This window comes from Amblyraja radiata, chromosome 43 (assembly GCF_010909765.2).
Source record: "Amblyraja radiata isolate CabotCenter1 chromosome 43, sAmbRad1.1.pri, whole genome shotgun sequence".
Lineage (NCBI taxonomy): Eukaryota > Metazoa > Chordata > Chondrichthyes > Rajiformes > Rajidae > Amblyraja > Amblyraja radiata.
Genome location: NC_045998.1, coordinates 10,783,911 through 10,808,657, shown reverse-complemented (window position 1 = coordinate 10,808,657; position 24,747 = coordinate 10,783,911). Strand labels below are relative to the sequence as shown.

At 46.7% G+C, this 24,747-nt stretch overlaps 1 protein-coding gene across 10 annotated transcripts in view; it reads left to right on the top strand.

Annotated features, from left to right (window-relative positions):
- The window catches only part of mink1 (misshapen like kinase 1), a 233,540-nt gene that overhangs the window by 139,317 nt on the left and 69,476 nt on the right, over positions 1 to 24,747 (top strand). For all 10 annotated transcript variants that reach the window (XM_033014613.1, XM_033014612.1, XM_033014604.1 and 7 more), the window contains exons 5-9: positions 2,158 to 2,268; positions 5,695 to 5,785; positions 11,888 to 12,018; positions 17,739 to 17,793; positions 22,438 to 22,516. In XM_033014613.1, the coding sequence (XP_032870504.1) occupies positions 2,158 to 2,268; positions 5,695 to 5,785; positions 11,888 to 12,018; positions 17,739 to 17,793; positions 22,438 to 22,516 (467 nt within the window). The remainder of the gene's footprint in view (positions 1 to 2,157; positions 2,269 to 5,694; positions 5,786 to 11,887; positions 12,019 to 17,738; positions 17,794 to 22,437; positions 22,517 to 24,747) is intronic.

The window sequence follows — 24,747 nt, the reverse complement described above, 5'->3', positions numbered from 1 at the left end:
GCAGGGTGGGAAGACGTGTAGTCCAGATAGCCATGTGAGTCAGTGGGTTTATAATGTATGTCGGTCAGGAGTCTGTCCCCTGCGATGGAGATGGTGAGGTCAAGGAATGGTAGGGAAGTGTCTGAAATCGTCCAGGTGTATTGGAGTGCCGGATGGAAGTTGGTGGTGAAGTGGATGAAGTCAGTCAGTTAGGTATGTTAAGAGAAAACATATCTAAGACAATGTGGGTCTCTTGAAGGCAGAAACAAGTGAAATTATTATGGGGATCGTGATCCTGATGCAAGGGTAATTCCCGGGATGGGGGGACTGTCACATGCTGAGAGAATGGAGCGGCTGGGCTTGTACATTATGGAGTTTGGAAGGATGAGAGGGGATCTCATTGAAACATATAAGATTGTTAAGAGCTTGGACGCGCTAGAAGCAGGAAACATGTTCCCGATGTTGGGGGAGTCCAGAACCAGGGGCCACAGTTTAAGAATAAGGAGTAAGCCATATAGAACGGAGACGAGGAAACACTTTTTCTCACAGAGAGTTGTGAGTCGGTGGAATTCTCTGCCTCAGAGGGCGGTGGAGGCAGGTTCTCTGGATGCTTTCAAGAGAGAGATAGATAAGGCTCTTAAGGATAGCAGAGTCAGGGGGTATGGGGAGAAGGCAGGAACGGGGTACTGATTGGGGATGATCAGCCATGATCACATTGAATGGCGGTGCTGGCTCGAAGGGCCGAATGGCCTACTCCAGCAGCTATTGTCTATTGACCCAGAACTGTCAAGGACCGTGGGGTGGCTGTCTGTGCACCAGTCTCCCCGCGTTAACCAAAGTCACGCACAGGAGTCCTCCATATAGGGAATAGCACCCTGGAGACACCCATGGTCAGCCGTGACCGAGGGGGGCCAATGATATTATGGGGAACAATGAAATGGCTGAAGAGTTGAACAGGTACTTTGGTTCTGTCTTCCCTAAGGAAGACACAAACAATCTCCCAGGTGTACTAGAGGACAGAGGATCTAGGGAAACATAGAAAATAGGTGCAGGAGGAGGCCATTTGGCCCTTCGAGCCTGCACCATCATTCACTGTGATCATGGCTGATCATCCACAATCAGTAACCCGTGCCTGCCTTCTCCCCATATCCCTTGATTCCGCTAGCAAAGAATTTCGCTGTGACTTGTCACATGTGGCAATGAAGTAAAATATTCAGTATTAATTCATTTGAATGGCATGGGCATATCTGAGAAGCAACAAGATAAGAACATAGAAGCTGGGAGGTCATGTTGCAGTTATATGTGACGTAGGTGAGGCTGCATTTGGCGTATTGTGTTCAGTTCTGGGCACCATGTGATACGAAAGATGTCGTAAAGTTGGAAAGGGTACAGAGAAGATTTATGAGGATGTTGCCAGGACTCCAGGTGTGAGCTATAGGGAGAGGTTCAATAGGACTCTATTCCTTGGAGCGCAGGAGGATGAGGGCTGATCTTATAGAGGTTTTCTGAAATCATGAGAGGAATAGATCGGGTAGACGTACAGGGTCTCTTGCTGAGAGAAGGGGAAGTTTAAGGTGAAGGGGGAGTAATTCAATAGGAATCTGGGGGGTAACTTTTGATTGATTGAGGGGGGACCTTATAGAAATTTACAACATTCTTAAGCGGTTGGACAGGCTAGATGCAGGAAGATTATTCCCGATGTTGGGGAAGTCCAGAACTAGGGGTCACAGTTTAAGGATAAGAGGGAAATCTTTTAGGACCGAGATGAGAAAATCATTTTTTACACAGAGAGTGGTGAATCTGTGGAATTCTCTGCCACTGAAGGCAGTTGAGGCCACAGTTCATTGGCTATATTTAAGAGGGAGTTAGATGTGGCCCTTGTGGCTAAGGGGATCAGGGGGTATGGAGAGAAGGCAGGGATGGGATACTGAGTTGGATGATCAGCCATGATCATATCGAACGGCGGTGCAGGCTCGAAGGGCCGAATGGCCTACTCCTGCACTTATTTTCTATGTTTCTATGTTTCACACACAGGGTGGTGGGTCTATTGTGGCTATGGAGTTACGTTAGGTGTCATTTGATCGTCTGAAAGCCCAGAGGGGTAGGTTGCTCTTGGGTTCAAGACCCCCATTATCTTCAAAACATCTTTTACTGACACTGTTCTGTTCTGTTTCGCAGCTGGTTATGGAATTCTGTGGAGCTGGATCTGTCACAGACCTGGTCAAAAACACGAAAGGAAATGCTCTGAAGGAAGAATGGATTGCCTACATCTGTCGAGAGATACTACGGGTAGTTTGCCGTTTTCAAAATCCTTTTTTTTTATTGCTACAGCTGCTCCTCGACCTACGATGGGGTTACGTTCTGATAAACAAGAGGAGTTGAGTATAGGAGCAAAGAGGTCTTTCTGCAGTTGTACAGGGCCCTAGTGAGACCACACCTGGAGTATTGTGTGCAGTTTTGGTCCCCTAATATGAGGTAGGACGTTCTTGCTATTGAGGGAGTGCAGCGTAGGTTAATTCCCGGGATGGCGGGACTGTCATATGCTGAGAGAATGGAGGGGCTGGGCTTTTGACTACCTTCGATTTTCCAGCACCTGCAGTTCCTCCTTAAACACAGTGCATTCCAGGCACCCACCCTCTGAGTCAATCCAAAACTTGCCCTAGAACTTTGCTGTTCTCGCCTTAAAGCTACGCCCGTTAGTCTTGACCATTTCCACACTGGGAAAAAAGATTCTGATTGTCTATTCTACCGATGCATCTCATAATTATATTAGCTACTTTTATCAGGTCTGCCCTCAGCCTCCATGCTCCAGAGAAAACAATCCAGCTTTGCCCAACCTCTCATCGCTAATAAGACATTAGTCCAGGCTTCGAAGTAATTGTTTCTCCTGTAACGGTGGCACAGCGGTAAAGCTGCTGCCTTACAGCGCCAGACCCGGGTTCCTTCCTGACTTCGGGTGCTTGTCTGTACGTTCTCCCCGTGACCTGCATGGGTTTTCTCCGAGATCTTCGGTTTCCTCCCACACTCTTCTTCTTCTTTCTTGTGGCGTGCACAGCCTAAAGTTGTTGGACAACTTGTTCTATTTGATCTTCCGTTTGTGCACGACGAGTTGATTGCATTAGTCGAAACAGGGCGGACCATGTGAAGGTTGCAATCTTCCAACCCCCCACACTCCAAAGACATACAGGTTCGTAGGTTAATTGGCTTTGGCCTAAATGTAAAATTGTCCCTGGTGTGTGTAGGATAGCGTTAATGTGCGAGGATCGCTGGTCGGCGCGGACTCGATGGGCCGAAGGGCCTGTTTCCGCGCTGTATCTTTAAACTACACTAATGCTCGCTTGACTCTAGTTGGAGTCATTCTCAATAATTGCTAAAGGAAGGAAAATGAAGCAGGAGGAAGGATCTTTGTCAGTTACAATAATATTACAGTGACAAGAGAGAGAAAAACCCACCCAGTTCACGTTCAATATTATCTTAACTTTAAACAGTTAAAGTTCATCGCTGCTGATTCTGCCGTTCCTTGATATTTGTACTGTGGGAGTCTTTGCTTTTGGCTAAGTCAGCTTTCTGTTGCAATGATTTCCAAACTAACTTCAGGGTATTGACGCGTCATTAAAAACTTTATGTACATGATCTTAATATGTGCAGAATTATCTATCAATATCAATTTGCTCCCAGTTTTTTTTAACCAAAATCCAGACAGAAATCCATGAAGGAAACTGAAAGGTAAAAAAAAATGTGCTTTTGGCTGTGTACCAGAACACAGAAATTCATTTGAAATATTAAAGGGTCTGTCCCACGTCATAGTCGCAGCAGGTGGCCGAAAATTTTCACCATGTTGAAAATCCAGCGGCGACCAGAAAAAGGTACGACTGTTTGGGTGACTAATCACGACCATACAGGGGTCACGTGTCGACATGTTGCGGGTGCCGGCAAGTCGCCGGAAAAATCGCGTAAGTGGGACAGACCCTTAAGGCAGCGTTTTACAATCTCCACTGTGTTTTTACACAGAGAGTGGTGAATCTGTGGAATTCTCTGCCACAGAAGGTAGTTGAGGCCAGTTCATTGGCTATATTTAAGAGGGAGTTAGATGTGGCCCTTGTGGCTAAAGGGATCAGGGGGTATGGAGAGAAGGCAGGTACAGGATACTGAGTTGGATGATCAGCCATGATCATATCGAATGGCGGTGCAGGCTTGAATGGCGAATGGCCTACTCCTGCACCTATTTTCTATGTTTCCAGCTTCAGATAACCAGACTGATCAGGGGCTTGTTACAGAAAACTCTGTTCACTTTTTATCACAAATATCTACCTCCATTACATGCTAATTCAAAAAGGGCATTGTTCAAATGGTGTTGAATATAATTGAGCATTAGAGTGAACAGTGAACCTTATAGACAATAAAGAAGCCCTTGTGCCCGTTTCAGTTTATACTTCATCAGCGATAGGAGCAGAATTAGGCCATTCGGCCCATCATGTCTACTACGCCATTCAATCATGACTGATCTATCTTTCCCTCACAACCCCATTCTCCTGCCTTCTCCCCATAGCGCCTGATACCCGTACTAATCAAGAATCTTATCTATCTCCGCCTTAAAAATATCCATTCACTTGATTTCCACAGCCGTCTGTGGCAATGAATTCAACAGATTCACCATCTTCTGACTAAAGAAATTCCTCCTCATCTCCTTCCTAAAGGTACGTACTTTTATTCTGAAGCTGTGACCACTGGTCCCAGACTCTCCCACTAGTGGAAACATCCTCTCCACAACCACTCCTTCAGGTTTTGGCCCGAAACGTTGCCTATTTCCTTCGCTCCATAGATGCTGCTGCACCCGCCGAGTTTCTCCAGCACTTTTGTCTACCTTCGATTTTCCAGCATCTGCAGTTCCTTCTTAAACACAGGGACAATTTACAATCTGTACCAAAGCTAACTAACCTACAAAACTGTACGTCTTTGGAGTGTTGGAGGAAACTGGAGCACCCGGGGAAAACCCATACAGTCACAGGGAGAACGTGCAAACTCTGTATAGACAGCACCCGCAGTCGGGACCGAACCCGTGTCTCTGGCGCTGTGAGGCAACGACTCTACCGCCGTGCCGCCCCAAAGGAAGTGTTGTCCGTCCTGGGGCTTGAACCCACAACCCTGAGATTGAGTCTCATGCTCTACCGACTGAGCTAGCCGAGCTGTTCATTTTATAATATACTAGACCAAGTGCAGACCCGTTGGGTCTGCTCCCCCAACGCACCCGTTCCCTACCCGTAGCCCCCACGGGAGACGTGGTCCTCCAACTCAAGCCGTTCCCGAAGATAAGATTCCAGCACTCAGCAGCGCGGCTGTTTTTAAATGGCGTCTTTGAGGCGAGAGGCGGGCGCCAGCAGCCGTTATGGTCGCTGGCCAGCAGGAGGCGACAAAATGAGTGAGGGGGGGGGGGGGGGGGGGGGGGGTGTATGATTTTATTAAAAAATGGGTACATAAAAAGAAAAAAAGTTTTGAGGAGTGCAAAATGGGATGTAAAATGAATGAGCTAGCGACATGGAAAAAATGACGGAGTTTAATGACGGAGTGCTGGCGTAGCATGGAATCAAAGGCCGAATGTGGCACCCACAAGACAGGCAGAAACACACACAGCCAGACACACACACAGTTTTAAATATAGATAGATGTTTAGTAATGTTAATATTTATTTTCTTTTTCTCTTTGTCTCCTGGACAGGGCCTAACTCACCTTCATGCACACAAAGTTATTCACAGAGACATCAAGGGCCAGAATGTGCTTCTGTCAGAAAATGCCGAAGTAAAACTGGGTAAGTCCCAAGCCATTTGCGTGGCCTATTGAGTAAATATACCAAAGCTACATTTTGGGCTCTTCTATAGATTTGCCAAGAGAACACAATGTAAATAAAGTCTCCTGAGAACTGATCTCCCCAAGATTCACATTCACATAGACGCGCTAGAATTTAGAAGATGGAGGGGGGATCTTATAGAAACTTACAAAATTCTTAAGGGGTTGGACAGGCTAGATGCAGGAAGATTGTTCCCGATGTTGGGGAAGTCCAGAACAAGGGGTCACAGTTTAAGGATAAGGGGGAAATCTTTTAGGACCGAGATGAGGAAAACATTTTTCACGCAGAGAGTGGTGAATCTGTGGAATTCTCTGCCACAGAAGGTAGTTGAGGCCAGTTCATTGGCTATATTTAAGAGGGAGTTAGATGTGGCCCTTGTGGCTAAAGGGATCAGGGGGTATGGAGAGAAGGCAGGTACAGGATACTGAGTTGGATGATCAGCCATGATCATATTGAATGGCGGTGCAGGCTCGAAGGGCCGAATGGCCTACTCCTGCACCTATTTTCTATGTTTCTATGTGTAGGAAGGAAGTGCAAATGTTAGTTTATACTGAAGATAGACACAAAATGCTGGAGTAACTCAGCAGGTCAGGCAGCATATGTGGGGGGGGGAAAGAATGGGCGACGCTTCTTCAAACAAAAACAGTGCTGGAGGAACTCAATGTGTGTCTTAAGCCCCCTTCAGTCATGGCTGACCATGGGTGTCTCCAGGGCTGGAGGACGCCTGTGCGTGACTTTGTTTAACGTGGGGAGACTGGTGCACAGACAGCCACCCCACGGTCCTTGGCAGATCTGGGTTTGGATCCAGTGGCATGGAGTCCAAGACGACTGGAGACCCTTTTCTGCTGCAGCCTTCATCCGCCTTCCCAGCCGTTGTGACGCTCTACTAAGGTCAGCCATCGTCCTCCCCTTGTTCCACCATTGAGGTCTTGGTTGGATTGGCTCTTTGTCAGAGACCAGACCTCCCCCTCGACCTTACCGCCATGGGTGGCCCTACCAGGAGCGTGGCTCCAGACGGCATCGCTCTCAGGATCTCAGGTCCATACAAGCTTCTCCACCATGACAAGGTGACACTCTACGGAGAAGTGTGTTGTGTGAATGGATGGTCTATGTGGGCAAAAAGGTTTGTTTCCATGCAGTATCTTCCTACAATTGTCTTTGTCAGGACATGGTGCTTCAGAAGGGATATGGGGTCAGCATACGAGTCTGTGAAATTCAGACTAAACCACCAGTAGCCTCTGACAGTCTCGGGTATGTGTACGTGTGTTTACAATAATTTGCTCTCTTCAGTTGCCATAGCAATATTAACCTGAGTGCAGTAAGGTCAAATAGATTTATATTAAAGGGAGCATCTGCCAATTTCATCCTAAAAGCAAGGGAAAACAGCTAGCCAGTTAGAGCTAACGTTAAGAGCTGTACGAAGAATAAGATGGCAGGAAGAGTAGAAAACTAGCAGATTCATAGACAATAGGTGCAGGTGTAGGCCATTCAGCCCTTCGAGCCAGCCATTCAATATGATCATTGCTGTCATCAAATTTCAGTAACCCCGTTCCTGCTTTCTTCCCATATCCCTTGATTCCGTTAGCCCTAAGAGTTATATCTAAAGGGCCTGTCTCACTGGGGCATCATTTGCGCGTCACGATGGTGGCGCGTGAAGATTTTCTGAATCCCAAAAGCCTACATCACCACGCAGAATGCGCGCGTCGTGCGTCGTGACGCGTAAATGATGTCGCGAAAATGACTTCCAAGTGGGACAGGCCCTTAACTCTCTTGAATACACAATGTAATTCTGTAAAGGGATTTATTTGTGTGCCACTGTTCGCACAATGTGCGAGTGGGCAGGTTAAGGATGTAAAGGGCCTGTCCCACCAGCATGCGATTGCATGCGTCTAGCGCGACCAAACGTGGTGGCTTGAGGCGTACGACCTCGCGGGGCCGGTCCCACTTCCAACCGCGGAGCCGTCTGGAGTTGTGCAGGGCTGGTCCCGACATCATACTCACCAATCAGCCGCGCGATGTCGGGACCAGCCCCGCACAACTCCATACGGCTCCGGCAATCGAAGTGGGACCGGCCCCGTGAGGCCGTACGGCTCAAGCGACCACGTTAGGTCGCGCTTGCCGCGTGCAGTCGCATGCTGGTGGGACAGGCCCTTTAGGGTTCAAATTTCACTCTTGCATTGAATTCTGTTACACAGTCTGAAATGAAAAAGAAATTATTCCCGGCAGCGGTGACCAGGTTGTCGTGAGAACTCTTTGTTCAAGACAAAGGAAGCCTCCCTTGCTCGTCTGCCCCAAATGAGAGATAAGGAATTGCAGGTGCAGGAATCTTAAACAAAAATCAGTGCTGGGGGAACTCAATGGGTCAGGCAGCATCTGTAGAGGGAATGAACAATGTCATTTCGATTGGGACCCTTCAGGCTGCCCTGTGTCAGCGTGTGACCAGCGTTTGACGGCACTGGGCTTATACTCGCTGGATGAGAGAGGGAACCTCATTGAAACTTACCGAATGGTGAAAGCCTGGATACCGAAACCGAAGATCTCCTGGATAGAGTGCATGTGGAGTGAATGTTTCCACTAGTGGGAGAGTCCAGAACCAGAGGGCACAGCCTCAGAATGAAAGGACGTTCATTTAGAAAAGAGATGAGGAATTTCTTTAGTCATAGGGTGGTGAATCCGTGGAATTCATTGCCACAGACGGCTGTGGAGGCCAAGTCATTGGATATTTTTAAGGCAGAGATTCTTAATTAGTACGGGTGTTAGAGGTTATGGGGAGAAGGCAGGAGAATGGGGTGAAGAGGGAAAGATAGATTAGCCATGACTGAATGGCGGAGTAGACTTAATGGGCCAAATGTCGTACTTGTACTTCACCCATCCCTGTTCGCCAGTGATGCTCCCTGACTCCCTGAGTTTCTCCAGTGCTTTGTGTCTTTTTTGTTGTAAACCAGCAGCTGCAGTTCCCTGTGGCCCCAAAAGAAAAGACAAGTTTGGGTCTGCCGCTTAACATTCTGGAAGATAGGCCATGTGTATCTTTTCGACAACAAGTAGGACATGTCCAATCTGGCCGATCATTGTTCTGTCAGTCAGCGTTTAAGCTGCAAATTTATGGAAGGTAGACAAAAATGCTGGAGAAACTCAGCTGGTGAGGCAGCATCTATGGAGCGAAGGAATAGGTGACATTTCGGGTCGAGAGTGGTGAGTCTGTGGAATTCTCTGCCTCCGAGGGCGGTGGAGGCCGGTTCTCTGGATGCTTTCAAGAGAGAGCTAGATAGGGCTCTTGAAGATAGCGGAGTCAGGGGATATGGGGAGAAGGCAGGAACGGGGTACTGATTGGGGATGATCAGCTATAATCACATTGAATTACAGTGCAGGCTCGAAGGGCCGAATGGCCTACTCCTGCACCTATTGTCTATTGTCTATTGTCATAAACACATCATATATGTTGATTATTTTATTTATTATTGTCTTTTACCAATGTCACGTTTATCTTTTTTTAAATCTTATTTTTATCTTTGCTGAGTAATATCATTGCTGAGGTGACCCGTCGACTTGTCAAACACATTTCATTGTATCGTTGACCCTGTGTTAACCTGTACATACGACAAATAAAACTGAACTGAACGAGGGTGTAACTGTTTCACTCAAAGGGTGGCGGGGCTATGGAAACGAGTTGCCTGAGGAGGTAGTTGAGGCAGGTACTATTGCACCATGTAAGAAACATTTAGACAGGTACATGGATGGGACAGGAGCGGGGCGAGAAGGAGAGTCACCGTGAACATGTGTGGAGGCCAAACACAGGTAGGTGGGACGAGTGTAGAGATGGGGGCATTTTGGTCGGTGTGGGCAAGTTGGGCCTGTTTCAACCCTGTATGCCTCTATGACTCCACGGGCTGCACTCCTCATATTCATTGCTACTTTGAGTATGATCACAATGAAGGTGCTGGCTCGAATGGCCGCCTCTTGCACCTATTTTCTATGTTTCTATGAGTACAAATTGGCAATGCATAAACAGCAGCCGGAAGAATCCACCCACCTGCCATTTTGTCAGATCTTTGGCACAGTGACTAAAAGGATAAACTAGTAACCACGCCACCCACTGCAGACAGAGGCTGGTGTAGAAGAAGATACATTTGCCTTTTTAATTCATGCGCTTGGTTTCTGCACCTCATTGCATCCACACCCCTGGTATTCCACTGAATGCTGCCTGGTGTGAGGAAGATGAGGAATGCTGCCTTTATTTCTCCATTATCATGCACGGAACGGAATAAAAGCATTTAAAAGCCTTCAAATGAAGAAACAATGGGACTGCACAGATAGATGGATGGCAGCGAAGCTATAATGTGGCGTGTTGAAATCACTGAGAAACGACTAAAATAAAGAGAAAATTGCTATGAAGCACTTGGCAATCCGAGCACGATCTGCCTTAATAGGAGTGCTTGATATTTTGAGTCGAACACCTTTCATTGGAATTTGAACATGACAGAATAACTATATTTAAGACCTAAGGAAAAGATGTGCGTGGGGTGCATTGGAAGAGGAGAGAAGAAGTGAGGCTCTGTGATTGGAGCTGACAAAGAAATTAAATTTAAAAATTACCCCCACGCCCCCCCAAAAATAAAATCACAGTGAGTGAGCTTTGGCACGGTGCAGTTTGTGTTAGTTCAGTTTAGTTTATTGTCACGTGTCCCGAGGCACAGTGAAAAGTTTCTGTTGCGTGCTAACCAGTCATTGGAAAGACAATACATGATTACCGAGCCATCAACAGTGTATAGATACATGTGTTTAAGAAGGAACTGCAGATGCTGGAAAATCGAAGGTACACAAAAATGCTGGAGAAACTCAGCGGGTGCAGCAGCATCTATGGAGCGAAGGAGATAGGCAACGTTTCGGGCATTTTCTCCAGCAGTTTTGTGTACCTTAGTGTATAGATACATAATGAGGGAATAATGTTTAATGCAAGATTAAGCCAGCAAGGTACGATCAAAGATAGTCCGAGGGTCACCAATGAGGTAGATAGTAGTTCAGGACCACTAGGATGGTTCAGTTGCCTGATAACAGCCCGGAAGAAACTGTCCCTGAATCTGGAGGTGTGCGTTTGTTTTCACACTTCTGTACCTCTTGCCCGATGGGAGAGGGGAGAAGTGGGAGTGGTCCTTCTCCTCTCTCCCATCAGGCAAGAGGTACAGAACTGTGTTCATTCGTCCTAGGAGCAGATTGGGCCATTCAGCCCATCAAGTTTATTCTGCCATTCAATCATGGCTGATCTATCTTTCACTCTCAACCCCATTCTCCTGCCTTCTCCACATAACCCCTGAAAACGCACACCTCCAGATTCAGGGGCAGTTTCTCCCCAGCTGAACCATCAGGCAACTGAACCATCCTACCAACAATTCCAGAGCGGTCCTGAGCTACTATCTACCTCATTGGAGACCCTTGGACTATCTTTAATCGAACTTTACTGGCTTTATCTTGTACTAAATGTTATCTGTACACTGTGAATGGCTCGGTAATCACGTATTGTCTTTCCGCTGACTGGTTAGCACGCAACAAAAGCTTTTCCCTGTACCTCGGTACACGTGACAATAATCTAAACTGAGCTAATCAATATCTTTGCTTAGATGTGGAGCAGATGGCAGCCGAGTGCATCTTGTTTCTACCGAAGATAAATACAAAATGCTGGAGCAACTCAGCGGGACAGGCATCATCTCTGGAGAGGAGGAGTGGGTGACATTTCGGATCGAGACCCTTCTGCCTTGTTTCTGTCATGTTTTCACAGTTTTAAAAATTCAGAAAGAATGTAAACCTTACCAATTGTGTAACGTATTGTCTTTCCGCTGACTGGTTAGCACGCAACAAAAGCTTCTCACTGTACCTGGGTACAGGTGACAATAAACTCAACTGAGAACAGATTGCTATTAACGCTCCTGCAACATTTGTAGGTGCTGGAAATTAACTCAAACTAGACTGAAAGGGCTGAATGAGTAATTTAAAAATGTTGCTTTTATATTTAGTTTCTGGTGTCCGTCCGAGCTTTCTGAATGGTGGCAATTTCCCTTTACCTTGCAGTTGACTTTGGTGTGAGTGCCCAACTCGACAGAACCGTGGGAAGAAGGAACACATTCATCGGCACCCCGTACTGGATGGCTCCAGAGGTGATCGCTTGCGATGAAAACCCTGACGCCACTTACGATTACAGGGTACGTACAAGCACTAAACGAGCACGGAGCAAGGTGCCTCGTCTGTTCTACGATGAGTTCCCTTCCAACAGCAATTGATCCTCATTTTAATATTTTTATTAGAAGCAAGGTACAGTCGTATAAACCATGGCATATAACATAATACATTTCGTGTACAACTTCTTGTTTTAAATTTAACAATATAAAAATAATAAACGCAAGAAAAGAAGAAAAAAGAAGAGATTAAGGAAAGTAGTCACGTGTAGGCCCCAAAAGTTGAAAGTAATTTGTGAATAGATAGAGAGAAAGAGCTCATAGAGATGTAGAAAAAAAGAGAAGACCCGAAAGGAATAGAGAAAAAAAAGGGGGGGAAGAGAAGGAAAGAAAAAACAGAACAGAAAAGAAAAGTGATATACCTACTTCATATCTTTCCACACCCCTCACCCAGTTCTGAAACGGTTAATTACCAGAGTTATGTTGCACCATATCATACTTGTAATAAATCGATGAAAGGAGACCATATCTTTAAGAATTGTTCTGATTTTCCTGCTAGAATGAATCTCATATCTTTGAGATGTAACGTTTCAGACATGTTTGTGATCCACATTTTCAGCGTTGGGGTGGGTGCATTTTCCCAAAATTTGAGTATAAGTTTATTTGCCGTTATCAAGCCATAGTTAAGGAAACAATTTTGAAATGACGTTAGCTCTGAGCAGGCTTCCATTGTTCCGAAAATAATCAATTCTGAATTCATCCTCATTTTAAACGTGCAAGATAGACGAATCTTGGCCAACCCCTGTCACCTCTCCCCCCCCCCCCCCCCCCCCCCCCCCCATCAACCACACTCTCCATCTTAAAACCCTCCTAAAACAGCAGTACAGCTGCCGTCTCACAGCGCCAGAGACCTGGGTTCGATCCCGACCTCGGTTGTTGTCTGCCTGTGTGTGTGTGGAGTTTGCACGTTCTCCCTGTGACCGCGTGTGTTTCCGCTTGCCGCTCCGGTTGCCCCCCACATCACAAACACATGCAGGATTGTAGGTTAATTGGCCTATAAATGTCCCCTGGTGTGTAGGTGAGTGGATGAGAAAGAGGGACAACATAGAACGAGTGATCGATGGTGGGCCGAAGGGCCTGTTTCCAGGCTGTATCTTTGAATCAATCTTGTGTGAGAGCATGACCGTGCCTATTCATAGCAGCGGTTCTTCGATCAACCTTCCCCAGAGAGGAGTGGCGCAGCGGTAGAGTTGCTGCCTCACAATGCCAGAGACACAGGTTCGATCCTGACTACAGGTGCTGACTGTACGGAGTTTGTACCTTCTCCCTGTGACCACGTGGGTTTTCTCCAGGTGCTCCGGTTTCCTCCTTAGACTCCAAAGTAGGATAATTGCCTTTGGTAAAAATTGTAGTGCGTAGTACAGTGCCAGTGTACGGGGAGATCGCTGGTTGTTGCGGACTCATTGGGCCGAAGGGCCTATTTCTATGCTGTATCTCTAAAGTCTAAAGAGTGAACAGCATCACTCGAGGTTAGTTTGTGCACTAAACCTTCAAAGCTCTGTCCCAAGTTTAAAAAGAGCTCTCCCGAGTTTTAAAAAAATCAAACTCGTGGTAAGCACGGAGAAAGAACGTAGCGGGTACGTCAGAGCTCGGGGACGTCTCTTAGCGCTAACGGCAGGCATTCGGGAAGACTTGAGACGATTTTTCAACATGATGATAAATGTTCACAAGAGCCCCTGGGTACCGAAGAGTGGCCATTACCGTAAATCTCCGACCAGCAATCCCCGCACACTAACAATATATCACTTTCCCACTCTAGGGACATTTTTTACATTTATACCAAGCCAAGCCAATTAACCTACAAACCTGTACATCTGTGGAGCGTGGGTGGAAACTAAAGTTCTCGGAGAGAACACATGCATTTCACGGGGAGAACGTACAAGCTCCGTACAGACAGCACCCGTAGCCAGGATCGAACCCGGGTCTCTGGCGCTGTGAGGCAGCAACTCTACTGCTGCGCCACCGTGCTACCCATGGGACTCGATAGGCCTATTGAATCTCTGCATATGGTCATGATTCATGATCATTCCTGCATCACCAAAATGTATTTCTATAAATATATATTTTAAAAATCTTTGGACACTTGACAAAATTGTGTTTTATTTCCACAAATCATTGGTGTGTGTTGGTTGTGAACATCGATGTGGGTGTGAGTGAGCTGCAGGTTCCCAGGCAATCCGCCCACAGTGGGGTTGTGTGTTATGTGTTTATGCTCAATTCAAATTGTTCAGGTTTCAAGATGTGCCCGACGTTGCAGCGGCCTCTGCAGTCCGTCTGTCTTTTTTTATTTTTGTCCCGTTGTATGTATAGTTTGTTATGGTTTTTATATTGTTTTTAGCTGTGTAGATGTGGGGGGGGGGGGGGACTTTAAATCTCTTCCCTGTACGGGTGACCCAACCATTTCACTGTCGGGTCTCCATTGTCGTTGTGGCCTAGCACCGTGGAGCGGCCTCCAAACGAAACGACCTGGGGGCTCCAGTCGCGGTGCCTGCGGACTTACCATCGTGGGGCTGGCCGGCTACGGAGCGTGGAGAGCTATGGTGGCGCGCGGCTGCGACCCAACTCCGGAGCTCGGAGGCTCCAGCCGCAGGTTCAGTGGACGGTGACATCGGGAGCTCGCGGGTCCCTAGTTGGAGACCGCTTTTCGGAGCTCCCGCAATGGCAACTTCTCCCGCCCGAGTTGCGGGGTTGAGGGTGACCCGGAGCGGGGCCTTACATTGCTTTAATGGCTGCGGGACTTGCCATAGCCCACTGGAGGCTCTAACATTAAGAATCGGAGCGGGGCCTTATATCGCCCGGCGTGGCCTTAACGGCCGCAGGACTTGCCATCGCCCGCTGGGGGCTTTAACATCGGGAGAAGAATGCAACACTGGGGAGAGACAAGACTTTGCCTTCCACCACAGTGAGGAGGAGATTCACTGTGATGGATGTTTGTGTAAATTGTGTTGGTGTGTGTCTTGGTTCTTGTTGTATGACTGCAGAAACCAAATTTCGTTTGAACTTCTTTTGAGGTTATAATGACAATAAATTTGATTTGTATTGTATTTTGGTCTATATATATAGAACAGTGCAGCACAGGTTCAGGGCCTTTATCCCAACAAAGGCTGTGCCAAACACGATGCCCGGTTAAACGTATCTCCTGCCTGTACCTGATCCATATCCCCTCCATTGCTGCACAAGCATATGCTCATCTAAAAACCTTCTCAATCAGTATTAAATAAAAACCTTCTCAATCAGTCTGAAGAAGGGTCCCTTAATTCAGCGTATAGGCAGCACCTGTGTAATGGCAATTTCAATCTTTTCCAATGTCCAACTTTCCGCTGCCATTAATACACAGGCAGGCAGGAGTGAACTTACACAGACGATATTAACAGATTTTCCCATCGTTATTTCCAGTTTAATTTATTCTTTATTGAAGTAGTTGTCCAAAGAAAGAGATGATTCAAACCAGATACTTCTTCAAAGTAGAGTCTGAAGAAGGGTTTCGGCCCGAAACGTCGCCTATTTCCTTCGCTCCATAGATGCTGCTGCACCCGCTGAGTTTCCCCAGCAATTTTGTGTACCTCAGATACTTCTTATTCTGTTACAAGCTGTGACTTTCCATTTGCTCATCAGGTGAGAACTGTGTCATCTCTCTCCCTTGCCTGGTCTGATCTGGTCACTCCATGTGACTACACTGTATGTAACGTCCTACAAAGTATAAAGAGCCTGCCCGCCCCCCCCCCCCCCAAGTGTTCAAATAATACTGCTAGAAATACCATATAACAATTACAGCACGGAAACAGGCCATCTCGGCCCTACAAGTCCGTGCCGAACCCTCCATTCCTTTCCCATCCATATACCTATCCAATTTATTTTTAAATTATAAAATCGAACCTGCCTCCACCACTTCCACTGGAAGCTCATTCCACACAGCTACCACTCTCTGAGTAAAGAAGTTCCCCCTCATGTTACCCCTAAACTTCTGTCCCTTCATTCTGAAGTCATGTCCTCTTGTTTGAAACTTCCCTACTCTCAATGGGGAAAACTTATCCACGTCAACTCTGTCTATCCCTCTCATCATTTTAAAGACCTCTATCAAGTCCCCCCTTAACCTTCTGCGCTCCAAAGAATAAAGACCTAACTTATTCAACCTTTCTCTGTAACTTAGTTGCTGAAACCCAGGCAACATTCTAGTAAATCTCCTCTGTACTCACTCAATTTTGTTGACATCCTTCCTATAATTGGGCGACCAAAATTGTACACCATTATCCAGACAAAATAATGTAATATGCTAACGGTAGCTAGCCTAAACCTAAACGGCTCCTACAGCCTGTCTAAACCTCTAATCCCTCACTTACATCCACGGATGCACAAGAGTAAACAGACACCTGTGACGAATCTTTAGGAAATCCTGCCCAAAGAATTTCTAATTCCTCCTGGGTGGCCAGATTATCTACATAAAGAAAAATATTTTCTTGTCAAGTACCTTCCGTGACCTGTGCATACCTTTGCAGACAATGAAGTGCTTTGTTTAAGATGCAGCCGCACTTATATACAAAAAAAACATGCAGTGGAGAAACGGCAAAAAAGATAATCAACAGAATATTTTTCGCTGCCATTGCAGGTGCGAGACACAATAGCCACTTAGTTTAGTTTCGAGATACAGCGCAGAATCAGGCCCTTCGACCCGCCGAGTCCGTGCCGGCCAACAATCCTCGCACATTAACACCAAAGATCCTATAGCGAGCAAGATAATCCACTCGACGAAAAAGATAGTCCACTCGACGAAAAACGGTCATGGGCAGATTCATGGGTAATTTTCGGCCCCCATTTCCGTAACCGGCTTCCGTCTCCGCACCATATCCCATCATAGCGGAGCAAAGTGCGGAGATGGAAGCCAGTTACGGAAACATCCTCGTAAAAATCAAACTTCTTTGGTAAAAAACTTCACCTCTTTTTCAGAATTATAATTTATTAACACAAACTGTTCCCCCGCAACGTTGATTACACTGCGACTCGGGTCAGGTTACTGAAATGGATGAAAAAAAGGCCCACGTTCCGCTCCGTTGCGTACTACACATCAGCCCATTGCATTTAGAAGGAGTGGTCTATCTTGCTTGCTATAGGATCTTTGATTAACACTACCCTACACACACTAGGGACAATTTTACATTTTAATGTAATATGCCAATTAATCTACAAACCTGTACGCCATTGGAGTGTGTGAGGTAACCGAAGATCTCGGAGAAAACCCACGCAGGTCACGGGGGGAACTACAACTCCATACAAACAGCGCCCGTAGTCGGTATCGAACCCGGGACTCTGGCGGTGTAAGACAGCAACTACAGCCACACCAGAAAGTGGCGCAGCTGGTAGATCCGCTGCCTCACAGCGACGGAGACCTGGGTTCGATCCTGACCTCGGGTGCTGTCTGTGCGGAGTGTGCACGTTCTCCTTGTGACCGTGTGAGTTTCCTCCGGTCAGCGGGAGAGTCAGGGGAAAGGGAAACTAGAGGTCACCTGACTCTCGGTCTGATAAAGGGCCTCGACCCAAAACGTCACCAATTCCTTTTCTGCAAAGATGCTGCCGTACCCGCTGAGTTACTCCGGCATTTTGAGTCTAACTTGGAAAAGCAATGTTTTATTGATAGCATGAACAACTTTTTATTTGTCTCACCTGACGCTGTTCATTTGATTTGTCTGCAGAGCGACATTTGGTCTTTGGGAATTACTGCAATTGAAATGGCGGAAGGAGCTCCACGTAAGTGTTTGTACATCGCGGCTCTCAAGATGGCGCCCAACCAAGGAGACTATTGGTGTACTAGCCACAGATGCAGATCTACAATCACATATTACAATCGCTCCACACTGCAAACGGCTCGGTTGTAATCGTGTATTGTCTTTCCGCTGGCTGGGTGGTGCGCGACAAAGCTTTTCACTGTACCTCGGTACACGTGACAGTAAACTAAACTGAGAGCTATTAACACTCCCACAAAATTTGTCGGTGCTGGAAATTTTAAGTAGACAATAGGTGCAGGTGTAGGCCATTCGGCCCTTCGATTCAATGTGATCATGGCTGATCATCCCCAATCAGTTCCCCGTTCCTGCCTTCTCCCCATATTTCTGACTCCGCTATCTTTAAGAACCCTATCTAACTCCCTTTTGAAAGTATCCAGAGAACCGACCTCCACCGCCCTCTGAGGTAGTGGATTCCACAGACTCACATCTCTTTGGGTGAAAAAGTGTTTCTTCGTCTCCGTTCTAAATAAATAAAATCAGGAAATAGAAACATAGAAACATATAAAATAGGTGCAGGAGTAGGCCATTCGGCCCTTCGAGCCTGCACCGCCATTCAATATGATCATGGCTGATCATCCAACTCAGTATCCTGTACCTGCCTTCTCTCCATACCCCCTGATCCCTTTAGCCACAAGGGCCACATCTAACTCCCTGGAAATGCTCTGCTGTTCAGTCAGCATCAACTCTGGGCTCGGGTCATTGAATGAATGATTGAATAGGTTATTGTCACCTGTGACAAGTCACAGTGAAACTCTTTGCTTGCCGACATATGGCAATAGTCGCCACATAAAGGACACTGACAGAGTTACAAAGTACCCCGCGCCAGGTCCTACATTGATCCCCCGCCCCCTCCACCTTTGTTCTTCCCTCACGGCGGCCCCCCCCACAACGGGCCTTTGTTCTTACCTACCCCCTCCCCCCCCTTCATTGGGGGCCCACCTTCGGATAACCACAGATAGATCCCCTCGATGGTAGGTAGGTCAGAGCCGATGATGGCTCTGAAACAGGAACGTAGACTATTATCTGAATGGTGGCCGATTAAGAAAAGGGGAGATGCAACGAGACCTGGGTGTCATGGTACACCAGTCATTAAAAGTAGGCATGCAGGTGCAGCAGGCAGTGAAGAAAGCGAATGGTATGTTAGCATTCATAGCAAAAGGATTTGAGTATAGGAGCAGGGAGGTTCTACAGCAGTTGTACAGGGTCTTGGTGAGACCACACCTGGGGTATTGCGTACAGTTTTGGTCTCCTAATCTGAGGAAAGACATTCTTGCCATAGAGGGAGTACAGAGAAGGTTCACCAGACTGATTCCTGGGATGTCAGGACTTTCATACGAAGAAAGACTGGATGGACTCGGCTTGTATTCGCTAGAATTTAGAATATTGAGGGGGGATCTTATAGAAACGTACAAAATTCTTAAGGGGTTGGACAGGCTAGATGCAGGAAGATTGTTCCCGATGTTGGGGAAGTCCAGAACAAGGGGTCACAGTTTAAGGATAAGGGGGAAATCTTTTAGGACCGAGGTGAGAAAAACATTTTTCACACAGAGAGTGGTGAATCTGTGGAATTCTCAGGTAGTTGAGGCCAGTTCATTGGCTATATTTAAGAGGGAGTTAGATGTGGCCCTTGTGGCTAAAGGGATCAGGGGGTATGGAGAGAAGGCAGTTACAGGATACTGAGTTGGATGATCAGCCATGATCATATTGAATGGCAGTGCAGGCTCGAAGGGCCGAATGGCCTACTCCTGCACCCATTTTCTATGTTTCTATTTACCTCTCTTGCTTCTGTATCCCTGACTACCCTTGTGCCTTCTAAATATGTCATGCATTTAGTTTTTAGTCGATTGCTTTCCGCCACAGATTATGGGAGAGATTTGTATGCAGGAGTTCCCAAGTGCTCTGATGTCAAGGTTACGTCCCCATGTTCTGGGAATTCTGCCAGAGGAAATGGTTTCTGTCCACCCTATCAACCTCCTTCAAACATCGCTGGCATTCAAATTAAAGTCACCCTTATAGAATGATACAGCGTGGAAACAGGCCCTTTGCCCGACTTGACCACACCGCCCAACATGTCCCAGCCACATGAGTCCCACTTGCCTGCATTTGGCCCGTATCCCTCTCCATGTCCTATCCACGTATCCCTCAAGTCAAGTCAAGTTTATTCGTCACATACACATACGAGATGTGCAGTGAAATGAAAAGTGGCAATGCTCGCGGACTTTGTGCAAAAAACAAACAAACAAACAAACTACAAACAAAATGGAACAGAATCACATTTTCTTTTACATATTAAATATTGTGGGCAGAAGGAAAAAGGGAAACAAACCCAGCAATTTACAAAAAAAACGGTGGAATGGTACAGTGAAGTTAGTCCCTGGTGAGATAGGCAACGTGTTAAATGTTGCGATAGTTCCTCCCTCAGCTACCTCCTCCGGCAGCTCGTTCCGTACATCCACCACCCTTTGCGTGAAAAAAAACCACCCCTCAAATTACGATAAAATGTTTCCCCCTTCACCGTAAACCAATGCCCTCTGGGTTCTCGTTTCCCCACACTCTGGCCAACTCTCCCCCCCCCCCCCACCAGACCTTTTCCTCTCCTGATTTTGTACACCTCTATAAAATCACTCCTCATTGTCCTGCGCTCCAGGAAATAGAGTAGTGTGTTCAGTTCTGGGCGCCTTGTTATAGGATAGATGTTAGGTACACAAAAATGCTGGAGAAACTCAGCGGGTGCAGCAGCATCTATGGAGCGAAGGAAATAGGTGACGTTTCGGGCCGAAACCCTTCTATAGGATAGATGTTGTTACGTTGAAAATGGTGCAGAGAAGATTTACGAGGATGTTGCCGGGACTCAAGGTCCGGCTCAACCTCTCCCTACAGCGCAGACCTTCGAGTCCCGGCAACATCCTCGTAAATCATCTTGGCACCCTTTCCAACGTAACGACATCTTGCCTATAATATGGTGGCCAGAACTGAACACCGTACTCTAAATAGTGCCTCACTATGTCTTACATAAAGGAGGCAGTGCAGCGTAGGTTCACGAGATTGATCCCTGGGATAGCGGGACTGTCATATGAGGAAAGATTGAAAAGACTAGGCTTGTATTCACTGGAGTTTAGAAGGATGAGGGGGATCTTATAGAAACATATAAAATTATAAAAGGACTGGACAAGCTAGATGCAGGAAAAATGTTCCCAATGTTGGGCGAGTTCAGAACCAGGGGCCACAGTCTTAGAATAAAGGGGAGGCCATTTAAGACTGAGGTGAGAAAAAACTTTTTCACCCAGAGAGTTGTGAAGTTATGGAATTCCCTACCACAGAGGGCAGTGGAGGCCAAGTCACTGGATGGATTTAAGAGAGAGTTAGATAGAGCTCTAGGGGCTAGTGGAGTCAAGGGATATGGAGAGAAGGCAGGCACGGGTTATTGATAGGGGATGATCAGCCATGATCACAATGAAGGGCCGAACAGCCTCCTCCTGCACCTAGTTTCTATGTTTCTAACTGCAAACGTCACCTGTTCCTTTGCTCCAGAGATGCTGCCTGACCCGCTAGGTCACCCCCAGCATTTTGTGTCTACCTTCGGAACAACCATGATGGCAGTTGACCAGTTCCACAGCTCTCCACGTTGCTTCTCTCTTGAGATCACTCACACCTTTCCTAGCCAACAATGGAGCTACCAGGCCTGTGGTCATTTGTGGCTGGCTCTGGACTAGTGAAGATGGGACATGTTGGTCGGTGTGGGCAAGCTTGAGTAAATACAAGCCCTGACTGTGCAACGTGTCGCCACGACTGACTGCGCGGAAACATTCTGGTCAAGTGGACCATCAAGTCCTTCTCGTGATGCTGTCAGTTTTTCCACCATTAACAGTCAGGTAATTGTTCAGGAGCTGAAGTGATTTGAGAGTCGATGCTTGTGGGGGAAGGAACTGCAGATGCTGGTTTACACCGAAGATAAACGCAAAGAGCTGGAGCAACACAGCGGGTCAGGCAGCATCTCTGGAGAAACGGAATAGGTAACGTTTTGGGTTGTGACCCTTCTGCAGACTGAGAGTCAGGGGAGTGGGAAACAAGATATATAGACGGTGATGTAGGGAGATACAGAACAAATGAATGAAAGATACACAAAACCGTAACGAGGAAATTGCACTACTTCTTCATGGGACGTTTCCCCTTTGCCACGGCTCTCTCAGTCTGTAAAAAGGTCCCGACCGGAAACGTCACCTACTCACGTTCTCCAGACATGCTGCCTGACCCGCTGAGTGACTCCAGCACTGGGCCATTTTTTTTTTTTTGGTAAACCAGCATTTGCAGTTACTCGTGATTCCTGTGCATATTTTTAGTAGTTTTGAAGTTTCCACACTTAATATAAACATATGGTACATAATTCCAAGATTATGGAAAAGAGTCTGAAGAAGGGTTTCGGCCCGAAACGTTGCCTATTTCCTTCGCTCCATAGTTGCTGCTGCACCCGCTGAAATCCAAGCATTTTTGTCTACCATGGATTTTAAATAACTGCGATTTTTGCTAACATTGTTTATTGCTATTTTGGGCAAAGGATTATTCTTTACACTTTTTTCTTTTTATTTCCCTTTCTGTTTTACCGTAGCTCTGTGTGACATGCACCCAATGCGGGCACTATTCCTTATTCCAAGAAACCCACCTCCCAGATTAAAATCTAAGAAATGGTAAGTGATTACACAGTGTGGTGATTGGGAATGAAACTTCCTTTGTACATATTAGTCTGAAAATACGTGCAGTCTTTCTACATTTGGGAGATGGAGGTACTTGGGCGGTTTTTGGACTGTGCTGTTAAGACCAAGTTACATACACCATGACTACGGGTGCTGTCTATACTGAGTGTGTACCTTCTCACCGTGACCTGCGTGGGTTTTCAGGAAGGACATTCTTGCCATAGAGGGAGTACAGAGAAGGTTCACCAGACTGATTCCTGGGATGGCAGGACTTTCATATGAAGAAAGACTGGATAGACTCGGCTTGTACTCGCTAGAATTTAGATGATTGAGGGGGGATCTTATCGAAACTTACAAAATTCTTAAGGGGTTGGACAGGCAGGAAGATTGTTCCCGATGTTGGGGAAGTCCAGAACAAGGGGTCACAGTTTAAGGATAAGGGGAAAATCTTTTGGGACCGAGATCAGAAAAACATTTTTCACACACAGAGAGTGGTGAATCTGTGGAATTCTCTGCCACAGAAGGTAGTTGAGGCCACAGTTCATTGGTTATATTTGAGAGGGAGTTAGATGTGACCCTTGTGGCTAAAGGGATCAGGGGGTATGGAGAGAAGGCAGGTACAGGATACTGAGTTGGATGGTCAGCCATGATCATATTGAATGGCGGTGCAGGCTCGAAGGGCCGAATGGCCTCTACTCCTGCACCTATTTTCTATGTTTCTATGTAAGTTCAAGTTGAAGTTGCAAGGTGTCCATGAAGAAATGGAAAATAACAACTTCCGATGCATGCGTGTGTGTGTGTGTGGCAAATCCCAAACCATGGAACACATCATGAGACGTAGCCAAGCTCCACAATATACCGAAGATGGCCTGGCTGAACCAAATGCCGCCTGCGCCAACCACTGGGAAGACGCGATAAAGAAGATGGCCGAACACGAGGAAGAAGAAGTTGAAGTTCACATTTTTCTAAACAGCTTTTTTCCACCAGTAGTTGCCGTTGAGTAATGGCTACTCAAGTTTCACTGCACCAATTGGTGTATGTGACAATAAATGTCCTTTGTCTTCTCAATAACCAAACATCTGTAGCCTCCTTTTGCTCACATGCTATTTAAGTCACATGTTTAATCAATAATGTTTTATTATTAATGTTTAATGTTTTATGTGTCCTAATGCCCCTGTCCCACTTAGGAAACCTGAACGGAAACCTCTGGAGACTTTGCGCCCCACCCAAGGTTTCCGTGCGGTTCCCGGAGGTTTTTGTCAGTCTCCCTACCTGCTTCCACTACCTGCAACCTCCAGCAACCACCTGCAACCTCCGGGAACCGCACGGAAGCCTTGGGTGGGGCGCAAAGTCTCCAGAGGTTTCCGTTCGTGTTTCCTAAGTGGGACAGGGGCATTATACTGTCACTGTATGTCATGTTGTCACTTGCGGGCGGAGCACCAAGGCAAATTCCTTGTATGTGAATACTTGGCCAATAAACTTAATCATTCAAATTTATTGTCACACGCACCAATTAAGGCGCGGTGATATTTGAGATACAATAAAAAGAACGCAATACACGATGGAGTTTAACATAAACATCCATCACGGTGGCATCAACGTTCCTCACTGTGATGGAAGGCGATAATTTGACATAATTGAAAGCAGCTTGTATCAGGCTAGTGTTTGAGAAAGAACTGCAGATGCTGGAAAAATCGAAGGTAGACAAAAATGCTGGAGAAACTCAGCGGGTGAGGCAGCATCTATGGAGCGAAGGAATAGGTGACATTTCGGGTCGAGACCCTTCTTCAGACTATATTCTTCAGTCTGAAGTAGGGTCTTGACCCAAAACATCATCTATTCCTTCGCTCCATAGATGCTGCCTCACCCGTCGAGTTTCTCCAGCATTTTTGTCCACCTTGTATCAAACTAGTAGCCAGGTGGAGAAAAGAAAAACTGCTGGTGGAACTCAGCGGGTCTAGTCTCATCTGTCAGGGGTACAAGGGGAAGGAATTATCGCCGTTTTGGATCAAGATACTGCATCAGGACCAGATTGCAGCATCTGCAGTCTCTTGTGTCATAGGGTCATGAAACGATATAGCACAGAAACAGGCTCTTCAGCACGGCACGGTGGAGCAGCGGTAGAGTTGCTACCTCACAGCGCCAGACACCGGGGTTCGATTCTGATTACGGGTGCTGCCTGTACGGAGTTTGTACGTTCTCCCCGTGACCACGTGGTTTTTCCC